This window comes from Rhincodon typus, chromosome 29, assembly GCF_021869965.1.
Source record: "Rhincodon typus isolate 14 chromosome 29, sRhiTyp1.1, whole genome shotgun sequence".
Lineage (NCBI taxonomy): Eukaryota > Metazoa > Chordata > Chondrichthyes > Orectolobiformes > Rhincodontidae > Rhincodon > Rhincodon typus.
The window spans coordinates 34,282,008-34,309,808 of NC_063360.1; the positions used below are offsets into that span (position 1 = coordinate 34,282,008).

Below are 27,801 nucleotides of genomic sequence, written 5' to 3' on the forward strand. Positions count from 1 at the left end.
GGGCCCATGCGGGTACCCATGGCTACCCCCTTTGTCTGTAGGAAGTGGGAGGAATTGAAAGAGAAGTTGTTGAGTGTGAGGACGAGTTCGGCTAAGCGGATGAGGGTGTCAGTGGAGGGGGACTGGTCGGGCCTGCGGGACAGGAAGAAGCGGAGGGCCTTAAGGCCATCTGCATGGGGAATGCAGGTGTAGAGGGACTGGACGTCCATGGTAAAGATGAGGTATCAGTGGAGGGGGACATGCCAAACACCTTCTTTACCACCATGTCTACATGCAACTCCATCTCAATTGCTCCTTCACCACCATCTACCTTTGGGTATGGGCATCCTCACCTTCTGTTCCCCTCATTCTTACTCCCTCTCTGTCTACAACATAAAAAACAGCATTTTCTTGCACCTGTCAGTTCTGAACAAGAGTTTGATCCTAATGGAATTTAAGTTATGGGAATACAGATTTGGAGGCACAAGTCAGGAGTGTGATGGAATACTCTCTGCTGATTTGGTTGGGCGCAGGCTCCAACAATACTCCATAGGATCAACACCATCCAGGACAAAGCAGCCCACTTGATTGGCACCACACCCACCACGTTCCATATGTACTCACCCCATCACCAACCTACAATAGCAGCAATGTGAACTATCTAACAGATGCTCGGCAACAACTGATTGAGACTCCTTGAACAGTACTTTCCAAACCAAACCAACGACCAATATCATCCTGAAGGACAAAGGCAGCAGATACCTGGGAACACCACTACCTGAAATCTCCTATCCAAACCACACACCATCCTGAATTGGAAATATATCTTCAGGATTGCTGGCTCAAATTCCTGGAATACCACTCCCCTCTCCCTAACAGCACCATGTGTCTCCCTACTCCCCATGGACCGCTAACACTTCAGAAAAGGGATCATCACAACCACCGTGTGAAGGGTAGTGAGGGATAGGTGATGAATGCTAACCAGTGATATTCACATTGTGTGAATATATAAATGAAAAGGTGACAAGAAATGAGACAGGACCAAAGCATTTGATGGCATTTAAGGGAGGCAATGGGGGTCTCAAGTTATAGGAATGCAGAAACGGGAGTAGGCCATTCGGCCCCTTGAGCCTGCTCCTCCATTCAATAAGGTCTACGGCCTAACTCAATGTACTGCCTTGGGCTCATATCCCTGATACACTTGCTTAATAAAAATTAGTCTATCTCGGATTTAAATTTAACATAACCTCCACTGCTCTTTGCATATAGAAGTGCTTTCTAATATCATTCCTGAACAGCCTGGCCCTTATTCTTAGACTAATCCAGCTGATTCTAGAATCTTCAACCAGTGGAGTTTACCTTTATCCATCTGCCTTTCTCTGTTAATATCCTGAAGACCTCAATTAAATCAAACCTTAACATTCTAAATTCTAGAGGATAAAGGCCTAATTTGTCTAATTTCTCATCATAATGTAACTCCTGATGACCCCATATCATCCTGGTAAACCTGTGTTGAACTCCCTCCAAGGCCAAACATCCTAAGGTATAGTGCCCAGATCTGCTCACAGTGCTCAAAGTGGGATCCCACTAGGGTTTTGTATAATTGCAGGATAACATCTACATCCCTATAGTATGAGATAATATTTAATATGAGTGTCAGCATTCCATAGCTTTCTTGTCCATTTTCTTCACCTGTTTGAGGCATTTTAAAGAGCTATGCACCTGAACCCCCAAATCCTGTTGGATGTCCACTGTATTTAACTTTGTGTCTCCTAAAAAATACCCTGATGTAACGTTTTTCAGCCCAAAATACATAACCACACAATGCCACCCTGGAGGCAAGTGTTTGTCCTGGTATGGAACGCACTCAAGGGCCCAGAATTGTCATTGGATGCCTGCCCTTTAATTGCCCACTTGAGGGTCTCATGGTGGTTATGGGTCAATATATCATCCATAGACCCTTCTGCCTAATCTGTCATGTCATCTGACCTATACTCCTGGGAAGCACTTCCAGACCATGTTAAAATGTTAAAGGTGCTGTAGGAACGCACCTGAAGTTGGAAACGTTAAAATGCTGCTGTGTGTCCCACAGCCTTCTCTCCTAAGTATCGACGAGTATCCCCTGAACTTGACAACTCTGCTCACTGATCCACATCTTCAATATGCTCTGTACCTGTATTCAAACTATCTCCTTCACGTCTTCGTCTCTGAGCTGCAGAGCATACCTGGTTACAGAGACTGTGGGGCATGAGTACTGTATTTTTCTAAACTTTCTGCTAGGACGTGTGCATCACTGACAAGGTTTCTGTTTATTGTCTGTCCCCACACTTGATACAATACAGTGGCTTATTATTTCATCTCAAAGATCAGTTGGAAGTCAAGCTTGCTTGGGACTGGAGTCACGTACAGGCCCAAACTGGGTAAGGACGGTAATATCTACCGTTAAATGACATTAGTGAATCAATTCAAGTTTTGCGATAATCTCAAACAAGTTTATAGACACTTCTCTGGACAGTTGTTCTGTGGAATTTGAACTCCCTGGTTCATTGATACAACCATAACCCTACTGCAAGCCATTATTTATTTATCTATGCTTGCAGAATCTCAATGAGGTCTCCCTTCACATTTCTTTGTCAAGCCCTTTTGTTCGAGAATGAACAAGGCTTTCCTTCAGTCAGGATGAATGTTGCCATGGCAGCATGTAAACACAGTTGGGTCATGTTTGTAACTAAAGCGACCGCAAAGTAAAAGCTGCACGAAGGAGGTACTTCTTTAAATCGTGTATTACCAATTCAGAGAGTCACTTGGAAAAGATGCAACAAAGGCTAAATATAAAAAGGCAGCCTTTGCTCTTTTCCAAGTGCTGTCTTTTCCCAGTGTTCTTCTACTTTTTAATTCAGCAACGTTATTGCACTTTGCAGCTTGTTTTTGAGGCTTTGCTCAGTGAGTAACCTGTGGTCTTACCTTTCACGTTCTGCTGCCAGTTCGCAATGTTCTGAGCCTCTCATGGCAACACCAGCGACAACTTCCCATGTTTAATAAATAAACAAAGAAAGCCTTGCAGTTACAAAGCACCTTTCATAACTTTGAACCCTCCCGAAGGGCTTTACAGTCAATTAAATGCTTTTGGAAGTATGTCACTGTCGTAAAATAGGAAAAATGGCAGCAAGCTTCTACAAACAGCAATGTTACAATGGTCAGATAATTTTGCCAGTGGAGGGATGAACAATGGGTATAACTCAAGGGGGATCTCCCTGATTTTGTTAGGATTGGTGGCATCCAATTTTTTACTTCCCCTCCATAATAGTTGGGACAAGTGCTCTCCCTGCACTGCTTTGGGAGAGTCATAGAATAGTAGAGTCATACAGCACAGAAACAGACCCTTTGGTCCAATTCGTCCATGCTGACCAGATATCCTAGATAAATCTAGTCCCATTTGCCAGCATTTGGGTCATATACCCATTCAGACGCCTTTTAAATGTTGTAATTGTACCAGCCTCCACCACTTCCTCTGGCAGCTCATCCCATTGAGGCACCACCCTCTGTGTGAAAAGGTTATCCCTTGGTTCCCTTTTAAGTCTTTCCCCTCTCATCTTAAACCTATGCCCCTCTAGTTTTGGACTGCCCTTCCCTGGGGAAAAGACCTTGGCTATTCACCCTATCTGTGCCCCTCAGATTTTATAAACCTCTATAACCTCAGCCTCTGACGCTCCAGGGGAAAAGGCTCCAGTCTATTCAGCCTCTCCCTGTAGCTCAAACCCTCCAAATCTGGCAACATCCTGTAAATCTTTTCTGAACTCTTTCAAGTTTCAAAACATCCTTCCTATAGCAGGGAGACCAGAACTGAACACAGTATTCCAAAAGTGGCCTAACCAATGTCCTGTACATGTGCAACATAACCTCCCAACTCCTGTACTCAATGCACTGATCAATAAAGGCAAGCGTACCAAATGCTTTCTTCACTATCCTATCTACCTGCGACACCACTTTCAAGGAGCTATGAAGCTGCACTCCAAGGTCTCTTTGTTCAGCAGCACTCCCCAGGACTTTATCATTAAGTGTATAAGTCCCACCTTGATTTGCCTTTCCAAAATGCAACGCCTCACATTTATCTCAATTAACATCCATCTGCCACTCCTTGACCTATGGGCCCATCTGAACAAGATGCTGTTGAACTAAGGTAACCTTCTTGGCTGTCCACTACAGCCAATTTTGGTGCCATCTGCAAACTTACTAACCATATTCACATCTGAATCATTTCTATAAATGATAAAAAGCAGTGGACTCAGCACTGATCCTTGTGACACACCACTGGTCACAGGCCTCTAGTCTGAAAAGCAATCCTCCACCACCACCACCCTCTGTCGCCTACCTTTGAGCCAGTTCTGTATCCAAATTGCTAACTCTCCCTGTATACCATGTGATCTAACCTTGCTAACCAGTCTACCATGAGGAACCTTGTCAAATGCCTTACTGAAGTCCATATAGATTATGCCCACCGCTCTGCCTTCTTCAATTCTCTTCGTTACTTCTTCAAAAAAACTCAATCAAGTTAGTGAGACACAATTTCCCACACACACAACCATGTTGACTATCCCTAATCAGTCCTTGCCTTTCCAAGTACAAGTAAATCCTGTTCCTCAGAATTCCCTCCATCAACTTGCCCACCATTGATGTCAGGCTCACTGGCCTATAGTTCCCTGGCTTTTCCTTACCACCTATCTCAAACAGTGGCACCACATTAGCCAACCTCCAGTCTTCCGGCACCTCACCTGTGGCTTTTGATGATACAAACATCTGAACAAGGGGCTTAGCAATCATTTTCTAGCTTCCCAAAAAGTTCGAGGGTACACCTGATCAGGTCCCGGAGATTTATCCACCTTTATCAGTCTTGATTCTATGCTCAAGTCTCCAAACTCGGATTGAAATCCACAACTTTGTGACCCTGAGTTGAAAGTACTGCTCAAAGAGGCACAATGGACCAGGCTGGTTTTCAGCAAGTTGAAACTTAACATTTTTAAGATTGAAATTGAGGTTTCCTTGGGTCGTTTACTTGCTGTGAGCTGCACAAAATCTGTTCACCAGGACCCGGGAACAGCTCATGACAGGTTTGTTTCTCATCCTCTTCAGTTACAATAGTCTCAGATTTCAGACAGGCGAAGATGCAGCAGTGATGTCACTGGACTATCAATCCCGAATTCCAGGTTAACATGCTAGGGACTTGGGTTTGGATCCCATCGTGGCTGATGGTGAAATTTCAACTCAGCATAAAGCTAGTGTATAGCAACTGTTGACAGTTGTAAAAAGTCAACCTGCTTCCCTAATGTTGTTCAGGGAAGGGAGTCTGACTTACATGTGACTCCAGACCCACAGCAATGTGTTTGATGATGGCATCCAACCTCTTCACCACGAATGCTCAGTAGCAGCAATGTGCACTATCTGCAAGATGCGTTACAGAAATTCACCAAAGAACCCTACACAGCACCTTCTGACCCCACGACCACTTCCATCTAGAAGAACAAGAACAGCAGATACATGGGAATACCACCACCTTCAAGTTCCCCTCGAAGCCACTCACTATCCTGACTTGTAAACATATTGCCATTCCTTCACTGGGCTAGGTCAAAATCCTGGAATTCCCTCCCCAATGGCATCATGGATCAACCCACAACAAGGACTGCAGCGGTTCAAGAAGGCAGCTCACCACCACCTACTCAAGGGGCAACTAGGGACAGGCAATAAATGCTGGGCCCAGCCAGTGACGTCCATGTCCAACAAATGAATTTAACAATGTTGGGCCTGGCCAATGATGCCCACATCTTTTGAACAAATTTTAAGATTCAACGTGTTATGTTCCTTACATTGTGAACTTCTGTCGATTAGGTAATTTGTGGATTAAGCAATTTGTTAAGCAACAAATTAAGCAATGCTTGTATTCTACAGCACCACAATAATTCAAAGAAAAATGAAGACACAATTTTTTATAATCAATATCAAAACATCACAAACAGGAAGAAGTAAAACATGAAATAGTTTTTCTTTAATTGCATTTGTTTTTTAAGTATGCAGTTTTCAAAATATTCTGCAACATTTTACACAGTAGTTTAGATTTCTGACTGTCAGTTATCATTTTCTAGATTTGTTGAACAATTAATGTCAGTTTTGTTGCTGTGTTCCAATAACATGTAATTCTTTCTACGAGTGACACAGGAGTGAGGGTCCCTGGGAGAGTGACACAGAAAAAATGAAGGATAGCATAAAGCAGGCTCTGCTGGTCTCATCAATAAAATTCACCAGAAAAAGAAAGTGGTCTTACCTAACTGACTATGCGCTGTTTCAAATGCAAATTTTCAATCTTTATTTTTCCACGAGTTACGAATGAACTGAAGTTACTACATCTGTACATTTGCCCAGTTTTAGTTGGACCCAATATTTATCACTGCACTTCCTCCAAAAGGGGTGAACCATGTCAGGGTGGCCTCCAGTGGACATTTTCCACAAATCTGCTGAGATTTGGGCTGATAAATTGAAGACATCACAGCTGAGTCCCAACACACACACACACACACACACACACTTTGAAAGTGCTGGGGCTGAGGATGGGGAAAGAGCAGAGATCAAATTCTAGAGTTATTGTTGACTCTTCTTCAAAGAGGATTGAGCTCGAAGCATCAACTCTGTTTCGCTGTCCACTAAATCTGCTAAATTTCTCTAGCACTTTCACCTTTTATTTTCACCTTTTATTTTGTTTTTGTTGTAGTCAAATTCTAGATCTCCCTTGTGCTGGTGCATGATCTTAGGCACTGGTTCATCAAGAAAGTTTGTAATCCATATTTTGTTCCCAAATGCAAATAGATGCTTAAAGGAAACTCTCAAAACATGGTTCTGAGTAAAATGAAAATGGGGTGTGAAAGCCAGCAGAAGCATGCTGGGATAAATGGCCACATTTTGAGCAATAAGGGTGGGATGGGAAATGGGAGATCGCTAAACTGGGCCCAAAATGGATGGATTTAGCTTGGCAGAAAGGAAGTGAAATGATACGTTGTCAGTTTCAGAGTGGATAAGCCAATTGATGACAATCCTGGGAGCAGAACTATGGTTTCCCAGAACAAGGTCTTACAGCTTTTGTTCTCTGCTGTGGCGGCCCAGATCCGATTGAGGGGGAGGTGGTAAAGTCTGCGGCTTCGTGAGACAGCACGGAGGCTACTCTCCCTCAATAAATGACGGATGGTCTCCCAAATACATCAATAAAATGGATCAAGCATTAAGCGACCCTCTGATAGGGTGCCAGGTTACCTAATCAAAATCGCATGCCTCTCCCCTCATGGGTCCTTGGTGCTGCAGCTCCCGCAGGACATTTGGTAGAGGCTGATTACCGACGAAACGGTCCCCATTAGTCCCACCAGCCACTCGGGAAACTTTCCTGCCCACAAGAATCCTGGTGGCATCCAGTGGATGGCATTTGTCAGGTCAGCCAGGCAGGTGATGATGTTGAGAATTTCTGCTCGCATCCGTGTCTGATATGCCTGTCTACTCACACAGTTTGCTTCACTAGAGGGTGACATTTTAAAAACAGACACACATTAAGGCAAATCTTGCTGTAATAGGCAAGCACATAGAATTCCCTGCATTGAAACAGACCTTCGGCCCAAAGGCTCCATGCTGGCTCTATGTAGACCTCTTCCCAGCTGGCTCCTCCGCTAACCCCATCAGCCTATCATTCTGTTCCTTTCTCCCACATGGTTTTACCAAGCTTCCCACTAAATATTATTCTCATCAAGTACTCCATGTGATCGGTTCACATTCTCACCACCGTCTGGAAAACAGATTTCTCATCAACATGTCATTGAATGTATTCACAACTATCCGGTTTTTAAGGTGCGAGGAGAGAGCTTTTAAAAAGATATGAGGGGCACATTTTTCACACAGAGGGTGGTTCACATGTGGAATGAACTTCCTGAAGAAGAGGTGGATGTGGATACAATTACAACGTTTTAAAGACATTTGGATAAGTACATGAATAGGAAATGTTTGGAGGGATATTGGCCAGGAGCAGGCAGGTGGGACTAGTTTAGTTTGGGATTATGTTCAGCATAGACCGGTTGGACCGAAGGGTCTGTTTCCATGTTGTGTGACTCTGTGACTATCTTAAGGCTTTGCTGCATTTAAGATGAAATAAGGCGTCAGCCACGCAGGTCTGAGATGAGGAGAAATTTCTTCATTGAAAGGGTTATAAATTATTTGAATGCTCTATTCCAGAGAGTTATGGATGTTCAGTTGTAGAGTACATTTCAGCTAGAGGTTGGCAGATTTTTTTGGATTCGAAGGGAATTGAGGCACAAACAACTGGAGCAGGAAGGCGGTATTGAGGTAGAAAACTCAGATCTTATTCATTTGATATGATTTATTATTGTCACATGTACTTGAGTACAGTGAAAAGTTTTGTTTTGTGTGCAGTACAGGCAGATCATACCATACAAAGGTGATTGAACAGAGTGAGGAATACAAAGTTACGGCTGCAAAGAAGGTGCATGAACAGCAAGATCAACATTAGATCTGAAATTTGAAAGGTCCATTCAGCAGTCTAATAACAGCGGGGAAGAAGCTGTTCTTGAACCTGTGTTTAAGCTTTTGTAACTTCTGCCCGATGTAAGAGGTTGGAGGAGATTATAACTGGGGTGGGAGGGGTCTTTAATGATGGAATAGTGGAGCAGGGACCAATGGCCACCTTATATTTTTAGATCGTAACAAAATCTCTGCCCAAGTGTGCGCTAGGACCCCCAGCCCGCCTGGGGGCGGGAATTGCAGCATTCTTAAAGAGTGGATGGACTGTGTACATCTTCCCAGCAACCAAGACACTAGGCTCCCACTTGTTGCCCAAACCACAGAACACAGCAGCAATGTGTACTAGTGTCTGTCAATACAGCTTTGCCTCAGCATAGCCCAGCATGTTTTTACAATGCCTGGTTCACAGTGCCTCTGGGTTCCATGAACTGGAACAGCAGGAACGTACTGAGAGTAGCTGCAGGCATACATACAGATTGGTACTAATCAAATTCTATGTGGAGCATCATGGCAGGGTGACATGGCATGGCAGGGTGACATGGCATGTTAGACTGGTGTTCCCAAGTTTCCAAATTGGCACCAGAAGGAATTGTTAATCATATTTAAGATACTTCCTTGCTGCGAGAGATGGACAAAAAAGAATTGTGCTTGTGCGTTTAATGACAATTATGAAAATCTCTTCTGATTGTTAAATTATCCCTTTTATTTCTCCCTTCCCTGATTAAAATTTAACAATCTGGGCATACAACTCTCTGCCTCAAGACCCTGGAAAGGTTACAAGAATAATTTGGTGTTGGATGATTCTTCTTCCATGTTTTCACCTCGTACCTCTCTATTCCCAATCCATCCATTTGCCTTTCTCATAACACAATTCTGGTCATTGATCTTCCCTCTGATGTTTGTTTTTGAGGCCTCAACCATCCCACGTTCCTGCAACCCCACCTTGCCACCTCTTCCTTCCCTCTGTCAATACTCTATTGAAGTTAAGAAATACTGCACCATTTCCTACTTTGACTCAGGGGTTAGAAATTCCCCACTCCCCTCATATATTCTCTTCCTTCTATTACTCACAGGCTTTTTAAAGAAAAGCAGCCCCACACCTAAACATGCTCTGTCTGACAACCTTGTCTTACAGAATATGATTGAATTCAGTCATCAATTCTACCCATCCATGATGTTGTCACCCACCTTCTATGCAGGTCACTTCTTTTAACTCTGTAAAGTCCAATAAAAGAAATTCAAATTTCTAGTTTATACAGGAGTTATGACATGGCAAGGTTTCAGATTAAAGATATTTATTGTAACAAAAGACTAAAAGCACTATTGACTAAACACTATTTTTTGTCGGCAAAGTGTACTTTAACGTCAAAACAGAACTTTCTCCTTTTCCTTTGACGACAACTGAAAACATGCTCCATGTACACTACATTGTCCTTTAAATATACCTTTAGTTATTCCAGAACCAACCTAAGATTATTTTTGGGGGGCCAATGGCGTTTTTCTTATATATTTCCTTTCTCATTTTGGCAACTTGTAATTTGAGAACTGTCTTTCAGATTGAGGGTTTTTAGCCCAGTGATTCCTCCTTTAGTGCACGCTGAGTGAATCTTTCACCCTTGCTTTATCTCCCCATGAATTTGGTCCTTTCAATCCACCTATATTTCTGTATGGTGAACCACTGCATCCTGCTGCTCACTGCCGTTCTCCCTCTCCCAGATCCTGGCAGGCTATCTTGTCTCTGAGTTCCATGGATATCATACAAACCTTTCCCTCTCAGAGCCCTTCTCCATGGCAATGTGAATCACATGGGCACTGTATCCAGGTAGAAATGTTGACTAGCTAACCTTGTGACTTCATCTCTTTTATCCTGGAAGTTAATGGACAATTTAAGGCACAACTGTTTACAATCTGACATTCTCAGCACTCTGTGGAACTTTGGAAACTCTCAGACAAAAATAGAAATTGCTGGAAAAGCTCAGCAGCTCTGGCAGCATCTGTGGAGAGAAAGCAGAGTTAAAGTTTTGGGTCGAGTGACCCGTCCACAGTTCTCAGCTGTTCCAGCAATTTCTATTTTTGTCTCTGATTTACAGCATCCATGTTTGTATTGGTTTTTATTTGGAGACTCACAGTCTATCCACTGTTGGCATACAGGCTGCTGTCATTATCTCCAAACATAAACACCTTGAACCATTTTCCTGAGTACCCTGTAATCTCAAAAAATCAAATCACCGAGGCTTGCTGTCAGGCAGACTTTAGTACAGGTCTCACAAATCCTATTGTTCTGTTTTCATTAAAGATGCAATCCCAAAACATAAGAAGCTTATAAACCACAGAATTGAAACACTGCATATCTTTTGATACTTTGTAGTCAACCTGCTCAGAGATATTATTACACATCAAAGTAGGTGGGACTTGAACCCAGGCCTCCTGACTCTGAGGTAGGGAGACTACCACTGCACCACATCCCCGGAAACAGAATATTTTCTGCAGCCACCCTTGCAATTACCTCTGTAAAGTGACTGTGAGAGATATGTCTAATCAACCTGTTCAGAGATGTTATTGTACACCTCTTGCTGAGGTGGGACTTGAACCTGGGTAGCCTGGCTCAGAGACAGGGACAAGACTTTGCCACAAGAGTCATTGCAAACTCTGTATTTACACACAGTACAGTTTGTATCCTTAGATATTTTCCAATCAACCTGTTTGATGAAGTTATGGAACAGGTGGGACTTGAACATGGGTCTTCTGTTTCAGAGCCATGGGCACTACCACTGCACTACAAACAGCATTTCACTTTGCATCCTTATTCCTTTTCTCTATATCCAGAATTTATTACAAACAATTAAAACAATTTTCCTACCACCAAGTCATCCATGGCATTTTTAATCTATTATTTGCCATCACTAAATCACCCATGTTTCCAATTAATCAAAGTAATTGCAATTTCTGGCATGGATAACACTTTGTGTCCTTATTATAGCTGTGCTAAATTGCAAGCCCTGAAATAAATAACCATGCTTAGTGGCTCTCTTGTAGTGTGATGGTAGTGTCCCTCCCCTCGACTGAGGCATCCAGGTTCAAGCCCCGCTTGCTCCAGAGGTGTGTATTAACATCTCTGAAGAGGTCGCTTCGAAAAATAGGTCAAATACAAAAAAAAATTAAAAACCACGTTTGTCACCATACCCCATTCTGAGGTGAACATTATTCTGGCTTCCCTTTAGTTTCTTCTTTAGCAGCTGCACAACTCTGAAGGATCTGTTGGCATTAAGGGGAAGAGGAAAGACAAATTATTTCAGCCTGTTTATTCATTGATTAGAGATTTTAAAACTCCCAAACAAAAATTAACAAAAAAATCCATTCCCCTCCCTCCTGACAAAGATTTCTGCTTCTTAGCTTTCAGCAAAAACAATGTATTTTTAAAAATAATTAACAGATGTGATCAACAGAGGCAAGATCCATATTTATTGCCCATCACTAACTGCACTCAAGAGGTGTGAGGTGTGCCACCATCTTAACAAATGAGGGATTTGCTCTGTCATGTCAAAAACAGTGAAACATCTAGAACCAGAGGATAGTCTCAGCATAAAAGTCAGGCCATTAGAACTGAGATGAAGTGGAACTTCCTCACTCGGAGGGTGGTGAACTTTTGGAATTGTCTACTTCTGAGAGCTGTGGAAACTCAGTCATTAAGTTCAATACAGAGACTGATAGATTTCATGTTACTCATGGCATCAATGGTTTGGGACAACATGGGAATAGGGTATTGAGACACAAGATCAACAAGATTTAGAACAGCAGAGCAGTTTTGAAGGGCTAAATGATCTGCTCCTGCTCCTATATTTAACCATATTGGGGCAGCACGGTGGCTCAGTGGTTAGCACTGCTGCCTCACAGCACCAGGGACCTGGGTTCGATTCCAGCCTCAGGCGACTGTCTGTGTGGAGTTTGCACATTCTCCCTGTGTCTGCGTGGGTTTCCTCCCACAGTTCAAAGGTGGATTAGCCATGCTAAATTGCCCATTGTGTCTCGGGTGGGAAATACAGGGATAGGGTGGGTCTGGGTTGGATGGTCTTCGGAGGGTCAGTGTGGACTTGATGGGCTGAATGGCCTGCTTCCACATTGTACGTATTCTACGATTCAATTGTTATCTTGTATTGTGTGGGTCTGGTCTCATGCGCAGGCAGACTGCATAAGGATGGCAACATTTCCTTCCCTAAAGAACATGAGTGAAGTAGATGGGGTTTCACAATTAGTTTCATGGCTAGTTTTAAAGGAGCAGGCAACCGAAGGACACTGAGATACATAAAATTAGAGCAATAAATAACTCAAAGACCGGCACAGAAAATGTAGGTTTTGGTTTGTCATGTACTGGTGTCATTAATGGGGAAAGGGGAGGCTGTACTGTTTGGATGGTCAACAACTAAATCATGCTGGGACCAGTGTTCTTGCAAACTGTGTAACTACGGGAATGGAGAGGGATTTGAACTAACGAGTGGGGGAAAGGGATCAAAATTGGAAAAATGAGGTATATTAAAGACTAGAGGAAAGGCAAGAGATGAAAATAGTAACATGGGGACTGAAGGCCAGAGTAAGGCAGGAAGGAACAGAGAGAAAAAAGCCTAGAGATAAACAAACAATTAGGACTAGATGTTACAAAGATAACAAAAAGACAGAACTAAAGGCTTTGTATTCTAATGTGCACAGCATTCACAGCAAAGTAAACAAATTGTAGCACATATTGAAATAAAAATGATCTTACAGCCATTACCGAAGGGCACAAGGGATGTGGTCCTTGTATAATCAAGGTTAACATGAGTGCAATAGTTAGAGATGACCTTGGTTCAGGCGATCAGAATGTAGAATCAGTTTGGGTGGAGAAGAGCAATAGTAGGGGAAGAAGTCACTACCACTACTACAGGGCCCCTAACAGTAATCACACTTGGGGACAAAGTGTACAGGAAGAAATATTGGACACTTGTGATAAAGGGACTCGAATAACCATGGGTGACCTAATCTACATACAAGATGGAAATATCAGATTGTCAATAGTGAGCCGAATGAGTTCATAGAACAGCCTCAAGATTGTTTCTTAGAGCAGCACACTCTTGAACTGATCAGACAGCAGGTTATATTAGACTTGATATTGTGCAATATGACAAAAATTTTAAAAACGATCTCAGAGTAAAGGCACCCCTCGGCAGCAGCAACCACAATATGATTGAATTTTACATCCAGTTTGAAAGAGTGAAGAGTGGGCCTAAGACTAGTATTTTAAACCTAAATAAGGGCAGCTATATGGTCATTAAAGCTGAGCTAGCTGAAGTTAACTGGTACAGTCGGCTAGGGGATGAATCATTCGAGGTACAGTATCAGATATTTAAGGAGATATATCAGAATAAGTATATTCCTACTATTTAAAACAAATTCTAAATGGAGGACCCACCATCTGTGGCTAACTAAGGATGTTAGGGAAAGTGTCTTAAGGATAAAGGATCTAAGTAGCAGATCAGACAATTGGTCTGATTATAAAGGAGAGCAGAGAATGAGGGAAAAAAAGGTTACTCAGAAGGAAGAAATTTAACGTAATGGGCGGAAGTTAGCTAGGAATGTGAACTAATAACAAGCTTATGTGGGTATTTAAAAAGTAAAATATGTGAGTACTGGTTCATTGGAGGGTGGGAATAGAATTAATAATAGTTAATGAGGAAATGACAGATGAAACGAATAAGTGTCTTTGCAATGAAGGATTCAAAAAACATTCTAGTAATAGCTGTAAATCAGGAAGTGGAAAGGAGAGAGAAACTTAGTGAAATTACAATCATGAGGGAAGTAGTACTAAGCAAATTGATGGAGTTCCAGGCTTCCTGGACCATTTAGACATCACCCTAGAGTATTAGAAGAGATGGTTCCTGAGCTTGTAGTAGCATCGGTATTAATTGTCTGAAACCTCTTGATTCAGGAAATGTTCCGTTTGTTTAACCAATTTATTGCAGATCTTTGAATGAGTACCATGCACTGTGAATAAAGGGGAGCCTGTAGACATATTGTATTTGAATTTCCAAAAGACACTTGATAATGTGCCAAATCAAAGTTTATTGTGGAAAATAAAAGTCATGATATTAGGGAGAACATATTGGCATGGATGAAAGATTGACAGGCTGGCAGAAAACAGAGTAGGAATATGTGGATCTTTGTCTGATTGGCACGATGTTGCAAGTGGGGTACTACAGGTGTCTGTTGGGGCCTCAGTGTTTTACAATTTACATCAATGGCTTAGCTAAAGTGAGTGAATGCATGGCAGCTAAATTTGTAGATGACAAGATAGATAGGAAAGAATGGAGTGAAGGGTACATAAGGAAGATGAAGATGGATAGGTAGGTTGGCTGAGTGAACAATGAGGTTGACTGAGTGAACAATAATCTGGCAGATGGAGTATAATGTGGGAAAAATGTAAAGTTCTTCACTTTGGCAGGAAGAATGCAAAATCAGAGTATCACTTAAATGAAGAATGGCTGGAGATTTCCGATGTGCAAAGTTCTAAGCGTTCAATTGCAAGAGTCACAAAAAAGTGAATATACAGGTATAGCACATAATTAGGAAGACTAATGGGATGTTATTCTTTATTACAAATGGACTTAGTAAGGTCTGAACACTGTGCAACAAACAAGGACAGGAACTGTGGTCACTTTCTGAGCCTGCCTACATTATACTGTCACTGCCATCATGCTGAGACCAGTTACCTCAGGAGAGTTGGGGAAACAGAGCTGGTCTGTATAGCTCAGTACATCACCAGGGTCTGGCTTTGTCTATTTGGCCCAGACCATCCCAAACTTTCAATCTTCTCAAGGTGTGAATGTTGCGGAGTCTCGGTGAGTAGGCAGGATGGGGGTTCTTGCTCGCCTATTAATCCTCAGCCTCCCAAGCTGCTTGTGAGCACAGATCCCGAGGCTGTGACTTACAGAACAGCATCTTATGGATTCAATTCCCACTCCAGAGACCTGAACTCAAAATCCAGGAATGACACTGGCAGAGTGCTGCACACTTGGAAGGTGCTGTGGTTTGGATAAGCCCTTACACTGAGGCTCTGACTACCCTCTCAAATCGATGCAAAAGATCCTAATTTCACCAGAAAATATGAAGGCGCTTTCCATAGTTTCATCCTGAGATCATAAGGTATAGGGGCTAGAGAACACCATTTGTGCCTGATCATGTTTAATTTGATTTTGGCCTTAACCCCATCTCCTTCCCTGCCTCACTCCCCACATTTCTTGATATACAAGGGATCAATTGTCTTCATCCTAACCCTTTTAGTGGCACAGTGTCTCAGTGTCAGTCAGTCAGTCTGTGTGAAGTTTGCGTGTTTTCCCCGTGTCTGCATGGGTTTCCTCCAGATGCTCTGGTTTCCTCCCACAGTCCAAAGATGTGCAGGTTAGTTGGATTGGCCATGCTAAATTGCCCCATAGTGCACAGGGATATGTAGGCTAGGTGGGTTAGGCACGGTTAATGTGGAGTTACGGGAATAGAGGGGGCTTGGGTCTGTTTGGGATGCTCTTCAGAGGGTCAGTGGAAACTCGATGGCTGAATGGTCTCTACCTGCACTGTAGGGATTGTATGATTAGAAACCTGGGTAACTGATATTCAATGCCCCAGTGCGCATTGCTGACTTGGGCTAGAAAATCCCAAAGGCCATGTGAGAGAATAAATTTCACAATTGTGTCCAAAAATGATCTTGTCATTATCAAACTGCTCTTTGTGAGCGGTTGCTGTGTACACACTTGTGTCAGATGGAGCTTTCTTTACTAAAGGTGATAGGAAAAAGGGAAAGCGGTAATCTTAGCTCAGTGCCACTCACCGCAGAGCTCCCAGGGCCAGAGACAGAGTCCACAATGTGTTACTGAGCGTCCACCACTTCTCTGCGTTGATGCTCAGGATTTTGTAGTCAGCAGCCCAGGCTAAGTGTTCGCAGGGGTAATAGAGCTGATCCACCAGATTTCCCGTTATAAAGAGCAACCGCACAATCATGTCTTCCTCCTTTGGAGGCAAATTAGAAAACCTAAAATCAACATCACACCTTTTACAGCTTACACAATGTATTTTACACCTTAATAATGTGCCTTCATAATTCAGCCAATGGGTGGTTTTGGTGGAGGTGTTACTGCTGTAGTTCTGATGGAGTTGCTGTCCTTTGGATGAGAGATAGTGTCAGCTGTCACACTTCAGCGAGAGTCAGAAGGACTCAAATCCCAGGGCATCTGAGGACAGACATCACCAGCGCCATACTTAGGGAATACTGCAGTTTTTGGGAACGTCCTCACTGATGGATAAGAATGATCCCATGGGACTATTTTGAAGGGTAGCAGATGAGTCCTCCATGATGCCTTGGCCAATATTTATCCATCAATGAACATGACAAAAAGATTATCTGATGGCCATCTGTGAGATCTCACTGTGTGAACTTTGCCATCACAGTTCCTATAATGGTAACTACACTTCAACAATGTTTCTTTAGATGTAAAGCTCTTTGGGACAACTCAAGATTGTGAAATACCATACAGCAGTCCCCAGATTGTGGACTGGACCTGTTCTGGAGTTGGTTCACAAGTTGATTTGTACACAAATCGGAAATCAACACAGGACAACATAAAGGAGCCATCTGTAAGTACAGAAAATGTTCATCTGTCAGATCATTAAAATTACAACCCTGTATGGGATTGCGGTCATAAGTATGAGTGCTCCTAAGCTGGATGTTTGTAAATCTGGAACCCCTGTGAATAAGTGTCTTGTATACCTGTATCTCTTAACTGGATGTAAATGATCCCAAGGCACCATGTCGAAGGAGTGTAGGGGAGCTCTCCCTAGATTCTGAGCAAATATTCAATCGCTCAATCAACATCACTAACAATGGAGCAGGCTGGAGGCCTGGAGCAGCTGAGGGCCGGGGTGGAGCTGTGGGGACTGTCGTTGCACTGAGGTCTGGCGCGGGCATTCAGCGGCTCGTGAGGCCGGTCAGACTACATGTGGAAGCCCCTGCACCGATCCATTGCAATGTAATATTTATCTGTAATCTGTTTATCTGACAGTAATGTTTATCCTTTTAACTATGTCTTATTTCTAACTTATTCTATGAATCACTGTAAGGTAATGTAAATAATTTTCTTCTTTATTCCTCTTTTTGTATCTAAGATTTAGGTACTTTGTACCTGAGATGGTGCCATAAGAGGCGACATTGTAAACTTTTCACTGTCCTCCTGTCCTTCTGCACTTGAGTACACTTGACAATAAAACTTAATTCTACTTATCTGGTCATTGTCATGACAATGACTGTGGGAGCTTGCTGTGTACAAAATGGTTGCTGCATTTCCTACAACAATGTTGGCATTGTAAAAGTCCTACACAGGCAGCAACATAGGATGTTCTGAGGTGGGAAAAACACTATATAAATAAGAATATAAACATATTCTTCCCATGGATGGAAATTAGGTCACTGTAAGATCCCACAAATGGAGATGACCAGATAAATTCAAAAACTCACACCATTGGCAATGCAACACTCCTTTGGTAAAGCAATAACATGTCAGACTGGGATTTAGTTCTTTGTTTCATGTTGCCCTCCGATCATTCAAAGGCAGAGATAGTTAGCAACTGAAACAAGCAATCATTTAAAAGGAAACTTCATTAGCTTTTGTGTGGGTGAGAACAGAAGGGAAAAACAGCCTCAACAGTGGAAGGATCTCCATTCTGATATATTCATGTTCAGATTGGCAGGTTATCAGCAAGTTGCTTTCAGCTTGCGAAAGGCAAGACACAAGTCACATGGATGAGCATTTAGAGAGTACTTTTCACAGCCTGAGCACATACCAAAATGCTTTACAGCTAAGTGGTTACTTTTCAAGTGCATTCACTGTTGAAATCTAGGAAGCTTAGGGGCGAGTTTTTGCAGGCAATATCCCACAATGAGCACTGAGATAAATGAACAGATAATTTGCTTTTGTAACTCTGGCTGAAGATTATTGTCCAACATCCCAGGGAGAATTCCTGCATTTCTCTCTTCAACATAGTATCGGGGGAAGAGTGTAGTCAGTATGCTTCATTTGAATCAAAAATAGAGGTTTTTGGACTCCTTTCATTTCTAGCATCTTTTTCACCAAAATAATATCTCAAATATTTAAGCGGGAGATAGACAGAGACATGAAGAGAACAAGGACTAAGAGATGCTGATAGTGTACAATGAAGCGGAATGGCACGAAGCTCATGTGGATAGACCAGTTGAGTCAAATAGCCTCTTTCTGTGCTGTGAATTCTATACGAGCCCATCTCTCAGTCAGGGTTTTGGATTTGACTTGTCTTTTAAAGAAGTCATATTCAACTCAAAAAAAAGCTAACTCAGTTTGTCACTCTACAAGGGCTGCCATCTGTGAGATCTCACTGTGTGAAATTTGCCACCTCTGTTTTTGTTTTAGATTATCTCAGTTCTCGATTAAGCAGTGGATTTGCCATCTTCCTGAGGGGACCACGTTAGCCTTCAAAAGGACAATGCCGAAAATGGAAGGTTTGAGTTATAAGGAGAGGTTGGATAGACTGGGACTTTTTCCACTGGAGCATAGGAGGTTGAGGGGTGACCCTATAGAGATTTATAAAATCATGAGAAGTATAGATAATGTGAATAGTGGGTGTCTTTTCCCTTGGGTGGGGTATTTCAAGACTAGGGGTCATATTTTTTAAGGTGAGAGGAGAAAGATTTAAAAAAAAGACAAGGGCTTTTTTTTTACACAGACAGTGATTAATGTGGGGAATGAATTTCCAACGGAAGTGGTAGATGCAGGAACAGTTATAATGTTTAAAAGACAAGTACATGAATAAGAAATGTTTGGAGGGAATATGGGCCAAGCGCAGGCAAATACCACTAGTTTGGAATTATGGTCAGCATGGACTGGTTGGAATGGAGGGACTGTTTCTGTGCTGCATGACTACAGCTTCATATCAGAGGCTGTTTATGGTCCACTTTCCAACACCCTTTGCCCGAGTGTCTATTGCTTATTGGTTCCTCCACAATACTGGCAAAGGCCACACCCATAAACAATAGCCCCACCCCCATAGATATTGGTCACACCCATGGAATACTGGGGCTCCACCTCCTTCTACAAACCCCACCTACAGATCAACTCCCATTGGTCTAGAGGTCATGCCTATCTTCTCTTGGCTGTGCCCATTGGTTCCCATGTCTCACCCCAAACCCTCTTCCACATTGGCCCCGCCCATTGGCTCACACCTCCAGCTCCACCCAATCTTGTCATATGGCCCCACCTCCCACCACCAAGGCCACACCCACCCCAATTAGCCACGCCCATGTGCCCACAGGCTCCGCCCCCGTCTCAGTACCGCCCCTTCGCTGTAGCCACGCCCTGGACCCCCAGGTCCTGCCCTTGGCCACACCCATGGGTCGTGCCCAAATCTCAGAGGCCCTCGTATCCTTGGATACGCCTCCAACAGCTTGAGCACGCCCCTGGACACAAGACCCCGCCCACATCACACTGGTCACGCCCACCACGTCTCGTGCCACGCCCATGGACCAACGTCCACCATTAGCCCCGCCCCCCGGTCCTTATTCTTATCCGTTGGCCCTCACCGTGCCACCCAGCCCGTACCCCCGCGAGTACAAGAACATGGACAGGTCATCGAAGAGCCGCAGCGTCGCCCGGCAGTTGCTGAGCTCTTGGGCGATCAGGAGCAGCCGGCGGCCCAGCTCAGGGCAGCCTCCCTCCTGAGCCAGCAGCAGGCCGCCCAGCAGCCGCGAGCTGTAGCACACGGTCCGTACTAGTCGGTCACGGCCCCGATAAGACTCGAGAGCATTGGCCACCGCATCCATTCCTTACAAGAAAAGGACTTTAAACCTGCGCCGGTGTCGGCAACACCGGAAGGGAGCCCTGATTGACATCTATGACAGCCAATGGCAAGGCGCGATGTGGGCGGGCCGACGTTCTTCTGGCTGAAGCAACCAATCGGATGTCCTACTGGAGTGTCAATCATTTCACTGGGCGGGGGAGTCGCGCTTTAACGGTGTGCGCGTGTGCGGGCTGTCCCCTCGTTCCGTGGCGGGTTGCCTAGCAACATCATTAAAGGAACTTTGTGACCGCCCAAAACAAAACCTCTTAAAGGGGAAGTGAAGTCCAAGGATACGTCCTTCACAATATTGGCACAACAGATTATGGAAAGCAGGGAGGACTTTCAGTTTAGAACAGTAAGGAGAACTTTAATCTGTGTCTAATAGTGTGCTGTCCCTGTCCTCAGAGGGTTTGATGGGGACACTGCAGAGAAAGCTATTATTCTGTATCTAACCCTATGCTGTCCCTGTCCTGAGAATGTTTGATAGGGACCATGTAGAGCGAGCTTTACTCTCACTTTAAAAGAGTAGAAGTAGCTTTTTCTCTGTATCTAACCCTGCACCGTGCTGGGTCTATTTGATGGGCACAGCACAGAGGCTGCTTTACTTTCTTGTTTGACTGAGTAGAGGTAGCTGTACTCCCAGTTTAAAAAGAGAGAGCTTTACTCCATCTCTAACCCTGTGCTCTCCCTGTCCACCGTCTTCGATGGGGACAGGGTGGAGATAGCTTTACTTTCAGTTTAAAAGAGTAGAGGCAGGTTGTCCACGTCCTGGAAGTGTTGGGTGGGAGGCTCGAGGGAGCTTTACTCTGTATCCAACCCTAGCAGGGGGCATTTGATGGTGACAATGTAAAGGACCTTTACTTTCAGTTTAATAAACAAGTAGAGAGAGCTTTACTCTGTCTCTTACCCGCTGTTGTATGCGTCCTGGGATTGTTTGATGCGGACACCGTACAGGAGGCTTTACTTTCAGCTTAAAAGTGCAGAAAAGAGCACAGGGACGGCCAAGTGGTAATAACACTAAAGGATTAATTCAGACACAAGAACAAAGTTCTGTCGAAACTCAGCAGGTCTGGCAGCATCTATGCAGAGAGAAACAGAGGTAACGTTGAGTCCAGGGACTTGCTGAGCTTCCTCAGCAATTTCTATTTTTTCTTCAGATTTTTAACATCCACAGTTCTTTGTTTTAGGTTAGTCCGGAGATTCAGGTAATGTTTTGGGGATCTGGGTTCAAATCCTGCTATGGCAGATGGTGGAATTTGAATTTAATAAAAAAAATCTAGAATTAATGTCTGATGATGACAATGAAACTGTTGTCCATTGTCAGACAACTCCCTCTGGTTCACTAATGTCCATCTGGGAAGGAAACATGCTGTTCTTATCCACTGTGGCTTACGTATGACTCCAGACCCACAGTATTCTGAGAAATTAGGAATGGGAAATAAATGCTGGTCTAGCCAGTGATGCTGACATCCCATTTATGAAGTAAGAAAACAACCTTTTAAAAATATTGAATCAGAGACAGTAGGAACTGCAGATGCTGGAGAATTCGAGACAACAAGGTGCAGGGCTGGGTGAACACAGCAGGCCAAGCAGCATCATAGGAGCAGAGAGGCTGACGTTTCGGGCCTAGACCCTTCATTAAAAATATTTCCTGTTTGCCCAAGCCAAACATAGACACACATTGGAATTCCTAGAGGCATGGTTCTCAACCCGTAATGCAACCAACAAACATAGAATTAGACCCTATATATAAGCCCATACAGATCAAAACCGGAAATGACAGTATTCACCATAACGGACAGGACAGTTTAAATTCCAAGCGGAGTAGAATAACATTGCTTCGTCGGAGGCTCCACTGATGATGTCACCTAGCACGGTTACAAAACGTTTGAATGAAACCAAGCCAGCTTGGCGAGCAAGTCAACAACATCACCCACAACGTGAGCTACAGATCTTTGCTAAAATCCTATAAACCTTTTTACTGTATGGACAGTATTAGTAAGATAGAAAATTTATAGTATGGATGGAATCCATTCAGCCAGTTGTCTCTGTAATGGCCTAGGGGAAAATAGCCGGCTCAATCCTAATTGCAGCAGTTGGTCGATAGCACTGCAAGATATAGGAACAGAACTAGGCCAATCAGGCTAAGTGCCTTTTGAATGGAATGTGGGCTCTGCCTTTTCCTGTTTTCCAGGAGTAGATTCCAGGACTTCACCACCCTCTCTATCAAAAATCTATCTACTCAATCTATGCCCTTCACAATTTAATTCACTGTAATTACAGTTTCTGTCAGTCCATGTTTCAAAGGAAATAACTGCCTTTTTTTCCCCCAATATTTCCTCTTGACTCAAATTGTCTATTCTTCAGAACATTTCCCCTACCCTGTTGTATTGCCATCTCATCTTCCTGTAACCCATCAACCAAAACTCTATTCAAACCTCTAGCCTAACATTCTGCTTAGCTGTCAGTTGCTGTTTCACCTTTAAGCCAGAAGGTTGTAGGTTTGAGTCCCTCTCTTTAGTGACTCGAGCCCGAAGATCTAGCCAGCACTCCCACTGAGGGAGGTGCTGCTGCCTTTTCATAATAGATTAAATTGAGGCCCTGTCACACTATTTGAGAAGTGAAAATACCACGAGACTGTTTCACGAAGAGATCCCCAGTGGATTAGCTGAAATATACCCCTCAACTAACACCACAGAAAAACAATTCATACATGCATGAGCAACAGCTTAAATTTTTCTTCCATGGGATGCGGTTGTTGTTGGCAAGCACAGCATTTGTTGCCCATCTGTATTTGTCCTAGAACTTAGTGGGTTGCTCGGTCATTTCAGAGGATAGTTAAGTAAGAAGCAAAAACAGAAGTTGCTGGAAAAACTCAGCAGATCTGGCAGCATCTATGAAGAGAAATCAGAGTTAATATTTCAGGTCCAGTGATCCTTTCTCAGAACAGGTCGTTAAGAAAGCTGTGGGACTGGAATCATGTGTGGTCCAGACTGGGTATTCCTTACCTAAAGATTAATAGTGAACTAGATAGGTTTTCACAGCAATTCACATTCACCGTTACTGTGGCTAGTTTACGATTTCAGAATTTATTATTTGAATTTAAATTCCATTAGTTGCCATGCTGGGATTTGAACTCAGACTCCAAAACATTACAGATGCTGGAGAATCTGAGATAACAAGGTGTAGAGCTGGATGAACACAGCGGCCAAGCAGCATCAGAGGAGCAGGAAAGCTGACATTGAGCCTAGACCGTTCTTCTGAAGGGCCCTTAGGTCCCTTCTATACCTTTTCCCCTCACCTTAAACCTATGCCTCTAGTTTTGGATTCCCCTACCCTGGGGAAAAGATGTTCGCTATTCACCCTATCTATACTTCTCTCAATTTCATAAACTTCTATAAGGTCACCCCTCAGCCTCTGACTCTCTGGGGATTAGGCCCCAGCCTAATCGGCCTCTCCCTATAGTTCAAACTCTCCAGCCCTGGTGACATCCTTCTAATTTTTTTCCAACATTAAAGGAATAGCTATAAGAGATAGTAGGAACTGCCGACACTGGAGAATCTGAGATAACAAGGTGTAGAGCTGGATGAACACAGCAGGCCAGGCAGCATCAGAGGAGCAGGAAGGCTGACGTTTTGGGTCTGGACCCCTCTTCAGAAATTTTCTTATGCCATTTTTGCAGCTCCTTATTTAAAGTAAGACAGGAAATCTGAACAGCCAATCAACTTTTTTGTATATTTTTCCCAACTGGGGCAATGATTTTCCAACATGAGGTTCTCTGCAGGTCAAGTTGAACATAAGGAGGCAGTGTCTGTAGTTTTCAAACTGTTTGGACCAGCTGCAAACATCAGCTAACACCCGCACACACCTGACCCCTTCCCACACAGGTCTTCTCTGTAAATTCATTGAACTGTAATCTCTCCTCCAACCCCCAACCTACATATTTGCAGTTTCACATAGAAAGGGCACAACTCAACAAATTTTAATTAAACACACTTTGCATAAAAATGTTTTCTCAACAATAACTTTTCTGCCTTCAGCGAGAAATAATATTTTGTGTTTCAGAGTATGTGACCGTCACCCATTTCAGTCTGCTCCCTTCTCCCTCCCCCCCACCGACTGGAAATTGTTCAGGAGTGTGCAGAATGTTCACCAAGCAACAATCAAACTGGGACTCAACATGAAAGTTACACACTTCAAGTTTAATTCCAAAAAGGGTACAGTAATAGGTGCATCGAAGAACATTCTGTTCATAACATCACCACCACCCCCCATTCTCCATTTCCCTCCCTCCTCCAGCAGTGGGTGTTCTCCAATGGCTCACTCACATGCAATGCATTCTGGAAAGGATGAGATAATTTAATGGTGGTCAAAAAGAAAAGATGACCCCCTGAAAGTTTTGGAGGGAGGAGTGCAGATGGCACACCAAAACATGTTTCTAGCCAGGCCACACGGTGATGAAATATTTGCAATTGTATCTGTGTTGGATGGGCTGAGAGAGATTGGCTGCAGGGTCCCAAATTCAGTGCTGATTGAAGATATGACCCTGTTCACAGGGGCTCAGTGTTACATTTATTTGGATGCATTCAATTTCAATTCCAAGTATGCCTAATTTGGTCTTTAATTAATCCATCCACCTGGGGGCAGGGTTACACCATATAGTATGAGATATAGTGATAGGCCGTTCTACCACAGCATAGGGGATTCTGCCGAGGATGGATTAGAGTGGTTAAGGGAGGGTTTACTCTGTGTCTAACTAATAAAACTAATCATCTGATGCTCAGGGTCAAAACTAATCTTGTTCTGTTTCTCAGCACTGACACCCTTTCCTTCAGGAGCACAGGACTTCTATGAAAAGAAAATCTGCCCAATTTCTTTTCCTTTGATGTTGCAGATTTGTGAAACAATTGTCATCCATGGACAATCTTTCTTTGGTGCCAAAGTTGTCAGCCTTCACATAATGGCAGTCCAGATCCTGTCATTGTCTACAGACACACACACGCGGTCTCAATCTCCCCCTCCCTCTCTCCCTCACCCACACCCACACACACACACACTCTCAATCTCCCCCTCTCTCACTGACACTCTCTCACACTCACTCTCCCCCTTTCTCTCTCTCACGCACGCACGCGCGCACACACACACACACACACACACACACACACTCAACCTCCCCCTCTCTCTCTCTGACACACACTCACTTCTGTCTCACATACACACACTCACTCTCTTCCCCCCTTTCTCACTCACTCATACACACACACTCAACCTCCCCGTCTCTCACTGACACTCACGCACACACTCATTCTCTCCCCCCTTTCTCTCTCACACTCTCTGTCTGTCTCTCTCTCCCTCTCTCACTCACACACACACTCACAGACACACACACACATTCAGTGTTGATCAGTCACTAAACAGCGATCAAGTGATGGAACTTTGGTTGATCACTCCTGTCCCCAGCCCAGAGATCCACCCCTCCCACCTACTACAATGCCCCTGCTACTGTTACTCCTGGCTTGTATCAAGCTCAGTATTGTCTGAGGCAGTGGGATCTGGGATTTGGGATCTTTTTGGTTCATGTGGCTCAGCTATTTGCTGTTTAACTAGCTGAGGCCACATGGGACTGGAACAGAAAGAGGAAAGGGTCAAACAGATGTGGTTTCAGGAGTCAATGACTACTCTGGTAGGGGCAATGAGTGAACCTTTTATGGCAGAATCAAAAATGTCCTGTCCCACAAAGTTGAATTCCAATAAATAACAGGTCCAACAAAATTATAAAATAAATCCCTATACAAGCCCATTTAAAAACAAAACCATCCCCATGTCATTCATTACATTATTATCATAAAACTGCACAGTTTCAGCTCCATAGACACGCTGTACAATTGAACTAATATTCCGTTTTACGAGTAATGTTATTTTGAACATTTCTGCAGAGAGATCTTTGGTTCATTTACAATTTTTTTTGTCTATAAAAAGCAGGTTACAAATCGAGATTTACAATCCAAAATTAACAGAGGAGAGAGAGAAGGAATGGAATTTCCCTGTTAATCATGCAGAATACAGTTATAAGAACAGTATTGCTTTAAGGAACTGGTTGAAAATTTAATTGAATTTAAAAGGATTTTGATTTCTGTTTGCCCTACTGTATCCCAATTAAAGGGATTTGGTTACCATCATGGTTAAAGCTGAGTGGGTTGAAATGGAGTTAGAACGAAGGATGTGTTAGTAACATGATTGTACGCATAATGCCATTTACAGAATGTTGTAAACAAATGGAATAAAAAGTCAGGCAACATAGTTTATAAAAACAGTGCTCGGTTGAAAAGGTGCTCAACTGATCGTTCAGTTGGTAACATAGCACTGCCCAGTGAGAGTCCATAAGCAGGTCGCAGGTTCAATCTCAGATCCACGTCAAGTTGGCTCAACTCAGCCAACTGTATTATGTATTTCCTACAATTTGGGAAAAACCAACCACGGTTTCCCGCTCCTGATTCCTAACCAGTGATTCCCCGTTTGAAAGCCCATGTGCCTGGACACTTGAAGTAAATGAACAAGGGCCAGATCAGCATCAACCACGAAGACCTGTGGTTGGAATAACACTGTTTTGAGTCTTTCACACTGCGAATGGGCACTTCAGTGAAAGTACTGAAGGATACTAAGTGCCTCTGGAACTGTACTCCAGTGCAAGTCCTAGGAATGGCTGTGTTGTACAGCCAGAAATGCCAGAGACAACAGCCAAGCCCATGTTGGGCAGTCTTAGTGCGGTTGTGATCTTCATAAGTGACAAAGTTCAAACTGCAGGAGAACATCTGCTCCCTGCTACCTATGGGAAGATATTGGTTTGGAAGCCAAAATAGAACCTCTGAAAAAAAAAAAGTCATTAATTTAAAAACAAAATTGAAACAGCATACCTGAGAGTTTCTATGGACTCTGAAGGGGATAAAGAATTCTCTTCCTATCCTGGTAGAAGTCAAGTTGGTACTACCCCTGATACAGAATGAAGTTTTGAAGAGCAAATATGGGTGTCTCGCTTCAACGAGAAATCTGCCAAACAATTTGTAAACAGCCAAATGGTTCATTGTTTCTTTCATGCCCAAAAAATTAGTGAGAAGTTCAAAAGGGAAGGTGGGCAGAATCAATGCAAGACGTCATTTTGAATCTGAGGAGCAGCGTGTGCGAGTGGAACACATCATTCCTTTGTACTGACACCCACGTGAGTCTTCCCGTTGTCCAAGTAGGGTTCAAATTCTTTCTCTACCAGAGAGAAGCAAACCAGCGACAACACCCCACTTCCCTTGGATTTACAGAAGGAAGAGACAGATTAGAAGACCATCTCTTCAAGGTGAGGAGACTTCAGTCACAGGACTCCAT

General features: G+C 43.4%; 1 protein-coding gene across 3 annotated transcripts; it reads right to left on the reverse strand.

Moving 5' to 3' along the window:
• Window positions 1-5,997: 5,997 nt before the first annotated feature.
• pex11g (peroxisomal biogenesis factor 11 gamma) lies at window positions 5,998-27,521 on the reverse strand. 3 transcript variants are annotated; one of them, XM_048614114.1, is made up of 5 exons: window positions 20,171-21,333; window positions 16,397-16,575; window positions 11,728-11,799; window positions 7,276-7,530; window positions 5,998-6,201 (listed from the first exon to the last, which is right to left on the reverse strand). In XM_048614114.1, exons 1-4 carry the CDS (start codon window positions 20,408-20,410, stop codon window positions 7,302-7,304), a joined length of 720 nt encoding a protein of 239 aa, XP_048470071.1. In that variant the 5' UTR covers window positions 20,411-21,333; the 3' UTR covers window positions 5,998-6,201; window positions 7,276-7,301. The 3 variants fall into 3 exon arrangements, with proteins under 3 accessions (XP_048470071.1, XP_048470072.1, XP_048470070.1); XM_048614115.1 differs by lacking the exon at window positions 20,171-21,333 and adding an exon at window positions 27,342-27,521 and having other exon boundaries at window positions 5,998-7,530; XM_048614113.1 differs by having other exon boundaries at window positions 5,998-7,530.
• Window positions 27,522-27,801: the final 280 nt, after the last annotated feature.